Source organism: Mesitornis unicolor, unplaced genomic scaffold (assembly GCF_000695765.1).
Source record: "Mesitornis unicolor isolate BGI_N332 unplaced genomic scaffold, ASM69576v1 scaffold22605, whole genome shotgun sequence".
In the NCBI taxonomy this organism is placed as follows: Eukaryota; Metazoa; Chordata; class Aves; order Mesitornithiformes; family Mesitornithidae; genus Mesitornis; species Mesitornis unicolor.
Window position 1 is genome coordinate 1 of NW_010183766.1, and position 13,855 is coordinate 13,855.

Consider the following 13,855-nt stretch of genomic DNA (forward strand, 5'->3'; position numbering starts at 1 on the left):
GGGTGTGACCCAGTGGCACTGGAGGGTTTGGGGTGGAAGGGACCAGGGACACCTCCAACCAGCTCAGGCTGCCCACAGCCCCACCCAGCCTGGCCTTGGGCACTGCCAGGGAGGGGGCAGGCCCGGGCCGCCTCCTGAGACCAAAGCAACTGCTGGGTTTTGCTTACAGTTACCAAGAGAGGTGACCTGGTGTCACAGTTTTTCTTTGGGCTCAGTACAACTGCACGTTTCCATCTGTTATTTGGCTGTTTTCTTTATTAGCATCAAAATTAAGCCCCGTTATTCAGCTGTTCCTAGCAGCAAAATTAAGCTCCATAGCCCAAGCACTGATGTCTTTGTCACAGCTGCTCCCGGATCCCGGTGCTCTGATGGTCACGGTGGGAATGTGTCAGCCCTCAGCCCTTGTGGTGTTTAAACTCTGCGTGTGGAACAGGAAATCGCAAATAAGGCAGCAAACCAAAAAAGAGAAAAGCAAAACAGAGCTAATTGGACTCTTTGCATTCAGTTTTTGCTGTTTACTTAATGCAAAGTGAAAAACGCATTTGCTGCCACAGATCTGTAAACTAATGAACTGATCAGAAGTCACCAAACTTCATTTTCTGGCTCAGCATCGCTGCTTTTAGCTGCAGGCTGAATGACAATGTATTTCGTAACGCAAAGAGCCAATTAATGGCTCCCGTGTCTTCCTCTGGCCCCTTAATGCTTTTCCAAAAATCTTCACTTGGTAACTGGTTTCAATTGTTGTTCTTGTTTTAGACCGTTCTCCACCCCCTGTGTATAAAATATCCCCCCTCCACCAAGTACAGAAGATGCTTTCTAACTGAACTCATCAAAAAGGTAGTGCTGAACTTTTCATGCTGGTTGCAACTCTTCTGATTTTTTTTCTTGAAAATATGTCAGTTTTACATTATGTAATAACAAAACACAGCATTCAGTGTAGAATATTATGGCCAACACTATTAAAATGGGACTTAATGCGTGCACACTTTGTTTCATGGCAATTTGAACCCAAAACTGCCCTCTTCTCTTTCGCACAGCATGAATCCACAGCAGCTGAACCCTTGGATGAACTGTACGATACGCTGGCAGATATTTTAAATGAAGAAGAATCTACTCACTGTTACAAAAACTATTTACTGGTAAGAACTAATGCTGCATTGTTATGAATCACTTTGAATCATCTGAACTAAGCGATAATTGGCTTTAAAAATAACCCCCCTAGAAATCCGGAGTGCTCCTTACCTTTCTCCAGGCGCTAATATTGATTGTAAACTGCAAAGTCCCTTGTCTGTGGTGATTCATCTCTCTCTGCTTGCATGCGTCCTCCAGCCCATGGGAGAAGCTGTCACCCTGTCTGAGAGCGTGGCAATTATCTCTGGAGGCACCACGGGGCTCGTCACATGGGACGCTGCTCTTCATCTCGCTGAATGGGCAATACAGAACTCAGCAGTCTTCAGGCACAGGTAATGACAGCAGCACGGAGGGAGAGATGGGGAAAGAAGCCAAGGTATTTTCATTCACATTGTGAGCTGTGCAACTGTAATTTAACAATATGCAATACTGACCTCCCAAATAACTGAACTGACTACGCCCTTTTGCTGCTGGCTAACTTCTGCTCTCATCTGTTCTGCAGCAGTCAACCTTTAATCCCAGAGAGGACCTCAGAGTTATTTTAAGACAAGTTTTAAGATCAAAACTGTTACACCGTGCAGTCAGACACACTCCATAAAGCAGGCTGTTAAACTTCAGCTACCGCACTGTCCAGCTGGTGACTTTAACTCATGCACTCCAGGATGGGATCCATCTCACCTAACTCTGGATGATCGATGTGCAGGTGTGCACATCTGATTCCACAGTCAGGCTTTGTTTATAAGCATTCGAGAGAAACAAGCACTTTTAAGGAATAAATTGGCTAAGTTCATTTTAAATATTGACCTCATTAGGAAAGAAACTATGCTGCTGAAGCGTCCGTTTCTCTCCACTATGAAGAGAACTGCACAACCAGCTTAGATGGAGACAACCATGCCGCAGAAGTCTAAAAACACGTGGAACAAATCTCACCCCAGTGGTGGAAATGCTTTGTACCATATGCAAAAGCAGTATTTCAAGTACTTCATTTTTCTGCTTATATTTGCATCTTTGGTGTTTACCAACTCTACCAGTTATCTGAAACAAAGATGAGATTGTAGATGCTTTACTCAAAAATTATTGAAATAATCTGTAACTGATTTTACCTTCAGATATTCATAGAATGTTTAGATTTCCTAACTCAGTTTAGGGTCCTAATAATTATTTCTTGGACTCCGTTACCCCTCAGGACAGTCTTGGAACTAGGAAGTGGGATTGGCTTCACTGGAATTGCAATCTGTAAAACCTGCAATCCCAAGACATACATTTTTAGTGACTGCCACCCCTGTGTTCTTAAACGGCTGACAGAAAACATCCGCTTGAATGGCTTTGAGCCTGTAACTCATCCTATCCAAGCAGAGTCCCAAGGCCAGGAGGCAGAAGCAACAAATCACCAACACCCAAACCTAGTTGTTGCAGAACTTGACTGGGGCTCAGTTACAGAAAAGCAGCTGTTGGATCTCCAACCTGAGGTCGTCATTGCAGCAGGTACTTTACACTTCTGACTGCATCTTGCTGTGCTCATTCTCACATGAAAGTTTTGTGTGCAGGATTCACTCAACCCTACGCCAGTGACCGGATCTGGCAGTGTGTGATTGATCTTCCAGCTCTTTACCCCATTCAGGCTTTTTCATATATTCAGAGGTTGTTTCCGTAAGATTGAAAAGTAAATTATTTTTCCCTTCTGTACTTTAAAAAAAATAATCCAGAAACAGAAAATTACAGATCTGCCACTTTTAAGAGCCTCATCAGTAGCTGGCAGTCTTGGCATTCTCCTGAGGGATAACACATATTTTAAAAGGAAGTAACTTTTCAGGAACTTGCCTATGTATAAATCTGGAGGGAGTTTATAAAAATCTAATAATGGAAAATCTAGCAATAGTAACATTTCTTAGCTATAGTTACAGGATTTTACTCCCTGATTTGCAAAGCAAAAATTACTTAAGAATTGAGGTTTAAAAAAATGACAAAATACACTGCCTTTGTCGTCAGAGGTATCAAGTGAGGCATTAAATATGTGAATGCTACAAAACAAAGTCACTGTATATGTATTAGCTAGACTCAGAATCACACTGCTAATCAGTAAGGCTGGCATTTTGTACACCTTAACGATCAGTTTTACCTTTCATCGTTATTTTTGCTCTCAAGGAAATGATTCAAGATTAAAACTGCTGCAGTTCCAATCCAGTCCTTTGCAATCAGCCTCTGAAATGGCCATTTCGAACAATACAGTTTCGTCCTGCTAAAGACAGTTGTAACAGAGTACCAACACTCAGTGTTCTTCCTGTCTCCCTCACGATGGGTTTATCTGACAATCCATTTACAAAAAGGCACTGTAATTTTTAGTGATTTTGGACTGATATGAGATCTGAGGTCAACTTGGTATAGCACGTAAAATAGAGGCATTTTCCAAGATGCCCTCTTGGGGTTTTTTAACCCCTGAATACAAAAATCCTATTCTCCTGCAAGATTAGTATTTTGGATTTAAGTTTTGATTCTGCTTTTTGCTCAATTCCTAATGAATATTGAATGTTTGCCTTTCTGTGCAGATGTGGTCTATGATCCAGAGATAATTTTAGCCCTTATTGGTATGCTACGAAAACTCTCCATGTTCACAGCAGACAGAAAACCCCCTGAGGTCTACATTGCTTCCAGCATTCGCAATCCAGACACGTATCACCTCTTCCAGGCTGAACTTGGTAGGTGCCTTTTTCATCAAGTGTATCAATGATTTTGGCCTTTTTCCCCATTCTTCTGTGCGTAGTAGAGATGAACAGGAGCATTCTTTGGTGACGGGTATTGTCCAGGAGTGAGATCCTTATCTTAGAGCTGGATTTGAGTGGTCTTGCCTAAGAGCAGTAACTTTTCCACATAGATTTGATCAGGAGATTGGACCTTACCTTTTTGCTACATCCTGTCTGTCACAACTCGTATTTGTTAGTGCCAATTTGAGATGAATTGCAAATGTGGTGGGAACAGGAAACTAAAGAAGCGTTAAGCTTAAAGGAGGAAAAACATCTGTGGTGTACTGGCACAGTGATAACATTCAAGATGTAGCCTAAAACCTTCATCTTATCTGTTCTTTAAGGGTTAAAAAAACCTAGAGATTAAATAAAATAGGGAGGGATTTTGTCCTTTTCTTCATACACTTTTCAAAAGCCTGTCTTTTTGCAGTGTCCTGGCTGTACAGCTGGTCTACAACAACTGGCTAATTCACAAAATTATGCTGAGGGCATCACACAAGCACACCTATTGTACCTGTTCATTTTTTAAAATACACGCTCGTAAGCATTTGCCTGTAGCTTGCTTTACAGCATGCCAAAGATCTCTTCTTACAGAGCTTGACACCCAACTTTTGCTTTTCATTTTATTATGCAGAATGATGATTCCCAGTGTTTCTCTTTACAGATAAAGTTGGGATCAGATGGCAGGTATTTCCAGCCCACAGCAACAGCATTTTTATCTATGATGTGCAGCCAAACGTAACTCTTCTACAGCTATTTATATAGACGTGGCAAATATGACAGAATTAGAGTTTTCAGACTAACAGGAGCTATCTCATCCTTGCAACGAGATTATCTTGAATTCTAGAAACATACGCGAGAGGCACTGAGGATGTGATGATACGCACAGAGCGTTGTCAAAGTGAGTTAAGTTTCTTCCTGCAATTGCCAGCACGTGTGCAAGCAAGCTGCTGCCCCTGGAAAGCCTCTGTGAACCTCAAGCAGTAGCAAAAAGCCCCAGTTGTACTGCATTTTGATTCTGTAGAAGACAACAGAATGGAACTGTACTTTTTTTTTTTCCCATTTGTGTTTTGATTTGTAAATAACGAAGGCACATCTGCAGGATCATAGGATGAGTATCTCACACTGATAAGGGAGTAAAACAGTGTTTCATAGTAATAAATGTATTTTTTAACATTAAAACCAGCTGTAATTGGTGTCTACTCCGTTTTTTATACTTGTCTTTATATACTTGCAGTATGGGTCATCTTAAACAGTAATAATGAGTAAAACCTACAGTAAATAGAGAAGACAGAGTCACAAGCTTACATGATGCCGTTAAGAGGAGGTAATAGACTATTGTAGAACAGGTGCATCTTTATTCTGCAGTGATGGCAAAAATCAAGTTTGAGTTCAATTTCTCTCGCACAAGGACTGTCATTTCACAACCAGCTATTGGGAAGCCAGCCTCAAGACTGCCCAGGAAATACAAAATGAATCATACTTTGTAGCAATGCTCTACATATACTGCAGGGAGGAAGAACTGAGCTCACCTTCTCTGAAACTCTCCAGAATCCATTAATCCATTAATTTTTCTGTTGGACAGTATCGGTCCCGAAGCAGAAAATTAAGTGGTGTGCTACTCTGTCCTGACTTCCTTTTCTGTACCTTGTTGTAAAAGGTACTTAAAAGAAAATTAATAAATACTTTAGCCTCCTCCTTCTGTATTATCAGAGAATAGGTAACTTGAAAACATGAAGAATCATCTTATTCTTCCAGCTGAAGGAGGCCATGACCACCAGTATTAAGTTGGATAAACAGAAGTAACCTCACTGCACTTTCAGAATTTTGGAACTAAAAAAATTTTGGTATAGGAAAATGAAACCTCTTCTAAAGCTTTTGGCATTATTGTTTAATTAGAGAAGTGCCTATCAATGTCCATATCAATGGCTAAAGGGCAATGGCCATACCACCGGATAGAATTTTGCTTAAAAACAAAACAAACAAATATCAGCAAATAAATCTTTATGGATCACTCTTCAGCCAGTGAACCAGTGAAAATGCCAAACCCCTGCAGTAAGCAACTTGAACTCTCAACCTTCCCACCAGCAAAACCAAATGACTGTCAAGAACCCTATTTCACAAGAGTATCTGCTGGAACCACGGTGCAGATGGGGAAAGGCACGATTGACAATGGCTGTCCAGCTTGACAGATGCAGAAATTAAACAATTACTCAGTAAGCAGGCTTAAAAATGTTGGCACAGAAACCACCGCTGAAGGAGGAAGTCAAGAGGCTCAATGCAAGCAGTAACCACATGATAAAACCAAGCACAGTATAAAAAAAGCATCTCGTAAGGATTAGGTCTGCATATGAACACCAATATTAACAATAAAATAAAATTTTTAAAAAAGATAAAGAGTATACCTAAGTAAGCACTCAGAAAGCGAAGCACCCTTTTTATTAAGTTATACATACTTCAGTCTTGTTCTGGTTTTATTGTTTCCTTGTCTATTAATCTGTTCAAAAAGGGATAAATTTTATGTTCTTTCTCAAGGTAAACGGGCACATTCACATCAGTGTACAAGGATCAACAGTCACTGAAAAGGTGTATTTTCCTCCAAGTATTCAAAGAAACCTGTCACATACCAATGGCTGTGTTTTCATATTCTTACACACACTGTAAAAAGCAAAACAACTTTGAAACTAAATGGTTCTGTCTCAATAAAATCATACAAGAGGATATCCAGTGCTTGGCTAAGGCAGACTGGCCATGAACATTATTCGGTTGAAAAAAATAAAACCCCACTGTATCCTTAGTTCAAATAAAGCAATTCAAGTAAAAGGCATCTCCCATTTGCAAGAAAAAAAAAATACCTCTATCAACTACTAAAGTGCTTACTGTACAATAGGTCTAACTAACTGGTAATAGTTTATTACGTATTTAAGTATGTTCACCAAAAAGTGACCTTTAAGCAGCACACGTAACAGATTTTGCACATAGGAGTTCCTAGAGTAACTACACCTCCCTCCTGCTTTTTAAAGCTTCATCCCAAGTGAGAAGACAGGAAAGGCAGCGTGGACAGCAAGGCTCAAGCTCTTTAGCACAGGAACCCTTCAGTGTTTTCCTCAAGACTTACACCCCTGGCACACAACAAACTGCCTAGGCTGCTCCTTCAGCTCTGTTATTACTCACATGAGAAGCTCAAATTGTCAAGGAAAAGGTGTGTCCAAACACTCGTTCCAAGATGAGGTAGTTAAAAACTGCAACTATAGACAATACAAAAGTGTTTATTCACTATTCATCAAATCTATGCAGCTCCAGAAATGTATTAAGCTTTTTTGACACCCTCCTGCACCACAAAAAGTCAGTCATTCTGCCCAAGCAAGGGAAGAACAGTCTGGTCCCAACTCTCATCCCAGCGCAGCTGCTTGGAGGCACGGAGGTTTTTTCTGAAGTTGTGGAGTTTGCCTTCCAGTGTAGGAAATCCCAATAAAAGCATCTGTAAATTAAAAGGAAAAACAGAAAAATACCACCATATTACATTTTAGGCTCATTCCAGCCTCCCCAGCATTAACCCTCAACTACAACGGTGCAGTAAGAGAGCACGCTCTGGTCTGGACCTATTAATAATGAACTATGACAGCATTTAAAATGTTCTTGCCACCTTCAGATTCATATTCAAATAGAAGTGAGGCCAATAACATTGACCAGGCAAAGCAGTATCTTATGAGACTGCAAAATACACAGATGACAGCCAGATTATGGCTGGCACCTTTGTGGTTACAGCTAGTGGGAAAGAAAAGTCAGCCAATACTTTACCTTTAGTTGTTCTGCAAGTTCATTCGAGTTGCTAAATATTAGACCATTTTCATTGTGTTTTACAAGTTCATGTAAACTGCGAACAAAAGTCATAAAAAAAAAACATGAGATAAAAAGCAGCAAGAGGGACATATACATTAAGTTGCACAGTGACATCTGAAGAGTCTGTGCTAGGGTATCTGTAACATAATGATCCTGGATGTCTAGATAATAAGCTTCACAGCTGACAAAATGGAATGAAGAAGGCAGTTTTAAAGGTTTAAATTTAAAGATTGTTTCTCCCTTCTGTGTCAGACTATCTAAATCTACCATTACAGTAAGAGGGCCCTCACTCTGTGCCACTCATCTGGACATACATTAAAGATCAGGGCAATAATCTACTTTAAAATTAACCTACAAGGTAAATCTGTCCGTGATCCACTTCATGAGACCTTCACAAAGAATGTATCTTTATTTATAAAAGCTACTGTTTCCACAAAGGACTGTAAATTGCAAGGCTGTCTATGCATATGCTTACCCTTCACAGAACACAGAGAAGCTTTTGTTACATTAAGTATATGGAAACAAAAGACTACAGGGTAGATTTTTAAGCCAAGAAGTTTGCATTAAATGCTCCCAACTTCATAAAAACTAGTGTTAATTTATCTCAGAAGACAACAACAATATAACAACAAGTTGTTATGGCACAGTACTGGGATCTCATTTGATACACACAGTAGCAGCTGAAGTCTTGCTTTTAAAGAATATTATTTTATAGGCTCCACTTAAACTGTATCAGAATAAGCAAGCTCTTACCATTCAAAATATATTGCACACACAGGTAAACAACAGCCAAACATATCGACCACCTTCATGGGTAAATCCAAACCACTGGATGACTTATGGAGACACACCCCCAGGTCTGCTGAGCCTGAAAAGCAAACAAAACAGACAAGAGGCTGAATTCTCTGAAAGCAGCTCTTCCAGTCTCACTGTAAACCTTTCTATTTATGAACTTTGGGCAATGCAAGTGAGACATGAACTACCTTAAACACCATCCAAAGTGACTCAATTTCAAGCACTCGGGGGAAAAAGTGCACAATGTATTTTGTGACTAAAGTTAGTCAGGCTTTAGAAAGACACCAGGTGAGTGCATATTAAATTAAAGGAAATTTTTTAATTTCACATATCTTAAAACAGCCTTTCTACCTCTTAATCTTATCTAAGAATGGGTAAGTGCGCAGGAAAACTCCATCACAATTCACACAGGTCATGGTGCATGGCTCGCTAGTGACCTCTTCCAGTTCAAGTGATTTCAAAACAGAGAAATTGCAGCATGATTTTATAGACATTATATTCATTAGTTAAAAATTACCAAACAAACATAGTGTTTTACAGCCACATAAATTGGCAGGCACTAACCCTGCAGAATATAGATCAACTTGAGTATCTATTTTTCTATTTTATTAAGCTTACCCACACTTTATACTAATACAATGAACAAGCTGAGCGAATACTATTAAAAGGACATGTTAATTTAGAATTTCAGCAACTTTTGGTTGCTCAGCCAAAAATGTCATTATTTCATTTACTGAAGTGACCCTAAAAAATCAACTGGAACATGCACAGGCACACTGTATTTCGGCATAGTTAGAAGAAACAAAGAGTACAAAGAACAGGCCAAAATAGCAACACAGTTACTAAGCTTACTTCTCCAGCGTCATTGGCTTACTGTATTTCACCAGCTTCTGTGCAAAAACTGTATCAGCTCTCTGCAACTGTGCCGAGTTGATTTTCACACATTCTCAAGCGTATTTCATAATCCACTGTTTACCTAGCAGAAGAGGGTAATCTTCAGCTTCAAGCCACGGTGTACAGATCTGGATATGCTTAAAGTGCAGTTTACTTATCAGCCTGTTGTAGTAGTCTTTTAGAGGTCCTTTGCCTGTTTAAAACAGTAAACAAATATAGTAGTTTTTTATGAAGATGACTGAAAATAGTGTGGTCTGTGCATCTTTCTGTACAGCCGACAAATTCCTGTTGTACCAGGTACATAAAATGTACACCACTCACAATCCCCAAAAAGACACACAGAAGACCAAGACCTCTTGAAAACGTGAACCAAGACTTCTTGCTCACTCAATATTCAGGTAAGCCTGTCATCAATATCCCCTAGTCTTGAACTGCATTTTGCCTGCAGCCGTAAGATAACCACGTAACTAATGACAAACTTCATCAGCACAACTGGCCCTTCAAAACCACACTAAATTTTAGTTTGCTTTTAATGAGAAAGTTAACCAAACAGCATTCATTCTGCACACTGAAGGCAAAACCTTGATTAGCAGGTTTTCATGAAGGTTAAAAACTTTCGTCCTTAACTCTCCAAACATCACATTTTAAGTTTCTCCTGCAGTATCATCTCACTGTTGAGCTTAAATTCTTTTGAACATGGAGTAATGCACAGCTGTACTAGACAGGGAGGCTGAGAGCGTCTCCTCTTTAAAGATATGCCAGACTACACGGCTGTCACAGTCCAACTATAAATCACTGCCCTTATAAAGACAAACAGTTCTTCTTCTCTCTTTACCACCAGTAGAAGAGTCAGCATAGAACAGAGGGAAAATGAAGTCTTCTCTATCAGCACTGAAAGGATTGTAATGTGAATAAACTATTACCTGTTATCACACATACTAAAGATGGAAGCTTGACTCCCTCATTGATATACTGCTCATAATCTGGAGAAGATAAAAAGCTGTTCTTAGTTGACAAACACATGAATGGTCACGGTGTATTAATCATTTAACTTCCTGCTTCAAGTAATTTCTTTACAAGCATAAACCTAGTAAAATAGTAGTAAATTTAGCAATATTAAAATTGTTGAACTCCTATAGAAATGAATTATGGTCTGTTTAAAATGCACTATTCATATAGCATTTGTTCTACTACACCATATAGCTGTTCCAATATATCAATTTAGAAAATGCAGCTGCAAAGTCTACAACATTAGACAATGCATATTCCATTCTTTCCTATGATCAGATGCCTATGGAGACTACATGTCATAGCTTACAAAATAAAACTACCATTTACAAGCTAGTTAGCAGCTTAATTCTCCTTCACAGCTACTCTAATTGAATCCAGATGCTGCACTTGTGTTTCAACTCCTACTCTTAAACCACTGCTGATTAATCAAATACACCTGCATTTTAACTTGAATATGGAAGCACTGTTCTTTAGCAAATCCCTTCAGAACTGTCCAAAATATAACTATTCCCCTTTGAATAGGTGAGATTAATTCCTTCATACCTACCTTCTAAAGCTTTTAAAAGGACTGAAAAGTCTTCATCCTCTGAAAGAGAAGGCTTTATTAGTGACATTCAGATTTCTGCAATTTATAATGAATTATAGTCTTTAAATAACAAAATCAAGATTTTCCTCACCTCCACCTAAATTATTTAAGTATGGAATGTGCTTTTCCTATTAAAATCTGCTATAACTTTTCATAAATAGAAGTCTATAATCATAGACAATGCTTATTCACTTCCCTCATTGGCAATTTAGTAGACAAATAAGCCACAAATACTGCACATTTTCAAAGCTATCAAGTTAAAAATGTCCAGTTTCTAAAGCTAGAGAACTAAGTGTACAGATTGCCCTGCTAATTCAAAGATATAGAAAATTCTGCCCAGGGTTACCAGCAACAGATTTGCTTCTAGTCTATGCTCCCTTTTTCATACAGAGAAGCGAGAAAAATATGTAGTATACATTATCAGAAACAAAGGAATAAATACTTTAGTTTATTAATCCATTTTACACCACTAGGCAAGATAGTGTGTCCAGAATGAAAGTTAAAAACAGGAGCCAGAAATATCTTTTAATTTTTCTTGAAGCTGACCCTCTAGACTGTAGCTCTGTAACTAAAAAGTAACTTCATTTTCAGCCACTGAGGTATATTATATTCAAATTGTCTTCAAATTCTACCAGCCAAATGAAAGAAAACAGTAACTTTGCCACTGATGATGTCAATATGTCTCTATAACACATCAAGTGTGGGGAAACATGAACAGTCATATTCTGTTAAACATTAAAAAAAAAACACTATTTGTTTCCAAACCTGTCCAGCTTGTGCTGCTGATTAGAAGAGCTGGTCGTCCTTTAGTTTTGATCACATGTCCACTTTTTCCATCCATTTCTGTAAAGGCAGACCTCTCAGCACTCGAACTGACAGACTCTGTACTACGTAAACAGAATTTTCTGAGTATGGACAGCACAAACACAGCCAACAAACACAGAAGGAACTACTATGCTTAACCAGCATGAATGTCCAAACACTTTGGTTCTGAGCTGCAGACACTTGATCGTAAGAGAGTCATTTTTCCATCTTTCTTATTGCTATGAAGAGCCTAGTGACACTACTGCTATCTGCTTGATTCTTTCTTCCAACAGTGTTTTCCTTAACAAGCTGAGAAAATAGCCTCTCTTTCCAGCTCTGTCCCAAACATAGTAGAGGATGGGTTTATTAAATTAAACTCGGAACCAATTCTATGGTGGGCATTTCCAACAAGCAGCTGTAATACACGATGGCTTTCACGCCCTTTTCAAGCATTACTTTAATAAAGTAACACCCAGCAAAAGCTGTCTACTATAGGAGACATCCTGCATGTAGAGGAATATTTAACATTTAGACCAAGATCGTCAAAGCGCTCTGCAGTCAGTGAAAGGAAGCGCGCCATTAATGAAGCATCCCCCCACTGTCATCTACTTCAGTGGGAACTAGACAACAACTGCTGAGTTCCACCCTAGAGATACGCTATTACAGATCCCCTCAGTACTTATGCCAACTTCTTTAAAAATAAAGCTTCTATTATTTCACACATCAAGGATTCTGTTAACACAGTTCAATGATTTTATATATTCTGGCCTCTCCTAGCAACAAGTAAGTGAACTTGCACAGCATCAGCTGCTGGTTAAGAGCATCCAGGGACCACTCTGCCTGCTGATGTTCAGTAATTTGTGACCCCATGCAAAAGTATTTCTGGTAACTGAGTGCAGTAACTTTGTGTCATTCGGTTAAGGATGGTAACTGCATACTTTACTTACACATACCGTGGTTTAAAAGGCTCATAGTCTTTGGCAAGTTTCATGTACAAATGATGTTGAAGTTCTAATGGTGTTTCCTTAAAATAAGAAGCTGGCTTGTCATACAGCGTTACTGCCCTGTAATGAAGAAAATTTACCAGTTAAATAAAAACCAGATGTAACAAAATGTATATGGCACAGTGACAGGCTACAACAATGTAATGCAGAAAGTAATCAAGTAAATCAGTACAGGAAAATAATTAATTTTTTGACTCTTACAAGACTTAGTAGCCCTGTAAGAAAGGACCCCTTTCTTGTGCATATTCAAGGGGTGTAATGCATCCATAAAATCTGCAGATGTCATTGTCTTTCTAAACTTACCTCATAACCTGAGCAACTTTGATCTTAAAGCCCTCTGATTGCAAAAGAAAACTTTGTAGGCCAGACTAACAGTTAAAAAACGCAGTGATGCCAGTCTCATTCCAATTCTATAGGCAGTCTGGTAGCAAACTTCCGTAACACCTGGACTGCCACCTTTTAGTCAACTGGGTGTTAATTATGAAGGGTGATGAAGAATCTTGAATGCCCTCACTCTACTATCTCACTACAAAACTGATCTAGTGTGTTTCTGTGGTGATGGATGGGCTCAGGAAAGCTGCTTTTGTAAGATTCCTCTGAATCCAGAATCATCAGGGATATGTTCTTTCATTTTACTTTGCACAGGCACAAACCAATTTGTTAGAGGGAGGTGACTTACTTTATGTTGCAATTCACCCATAGATCTTCTTTCATCGCATTAGTGACACACAAGTTATAGTCAGACAAACGCCCAGAAAGCTTTTCATACCTGACAAAAACATAATCTTAGTTAGAAACCACAGGCAGGCAATTACATTAAACAAAACATCCACGCCCGTGCTAATTAAAAGCCAAACAAAACTAAAAGAAACCCAAGTGCTCCCAGTAACGGAAATTTACTTGCCAATCATTGATTGATTCCTTATACAGAAGCAATATCAGTTTATGAGAAGGGATATAGCATGACTCCCTTACCCTCTAAGACCTAAGAACACCATTCTCAAAAGCCTTTAAAGCCTTTATCTGTATGTAAGCAATTAGATTCA

The 13,855-nt window shown here is 39.0% G+C and overlaps 2 protein-coding genes across 2 annotated transcripts in view; one reads left to right on the plus strand and one right to left on the minus strand.

Annotated features, from left to right (window-relative positions):
* Positions 1-261: 261 nt before the first annotated feature.
* LOC104540450 (protein FAM86A-like) lies at positions 262-4,637 on the plus strand (the record flags this gene model as incomplete). Its single annotated transcript, XM_010184262.1, has 7 exons — positions 262-377; positions 757-837; positions 1,038-1,139; positions 1,330-1,463; positions 2,318-2,616; positions 3,678-3,827; positions 4,537-4,637. Coding segments are annotated over 7 exons (983 nt in total), but the record flags the coding sequence as incomplete, so codon positions are not given.
* A 2,581-nt stretch (positions 4,638-7,218) lies between these two features.
* ALG1 (ALG1, chitobiosyldiphosphodolichol beta-mannosyltransferase) overlaps positions 7,219-13,855 on the minus strand; it is a gene marked incomplete at its 5' end in the record, with an annotated part of 8,397 nt that continues 1,760 nt past the window's right edge. Inside the window, 9 exons of the mRNA XM_010184263.1 lie at positions 7,219-7,353; positions 7,674-7,749; positions 8,469-8,583; positions 9,487-9,597; positions 10,328-10,387; positions 10,963-11,001; positions 11,767-11,888; positions 12,759-12,869; positions 13,489-13,578. Coding sequence (XP_010182565.1) covers positions 7,219-7,353; positions 7,674-7,749; positions 8,469-8,583; positions 9,487-9,597; positions 10,328-10,387; positions 10,963-11,001; positions 11,767-11,888; positions 12,759-12,869; positions 13,489-13,578 — 859 coding nt within the window. The remainder of the gene's footprint in view (positions 7,354-7,673; positions 7,750-8,468; positions 8,584-9,486; positions 9,598-10,327; positions 10,388-10,962; positions 11,002-11,766; positions 11,889-12,758; positions 12,870-13,488; positions 13,579-13,855) is intronic.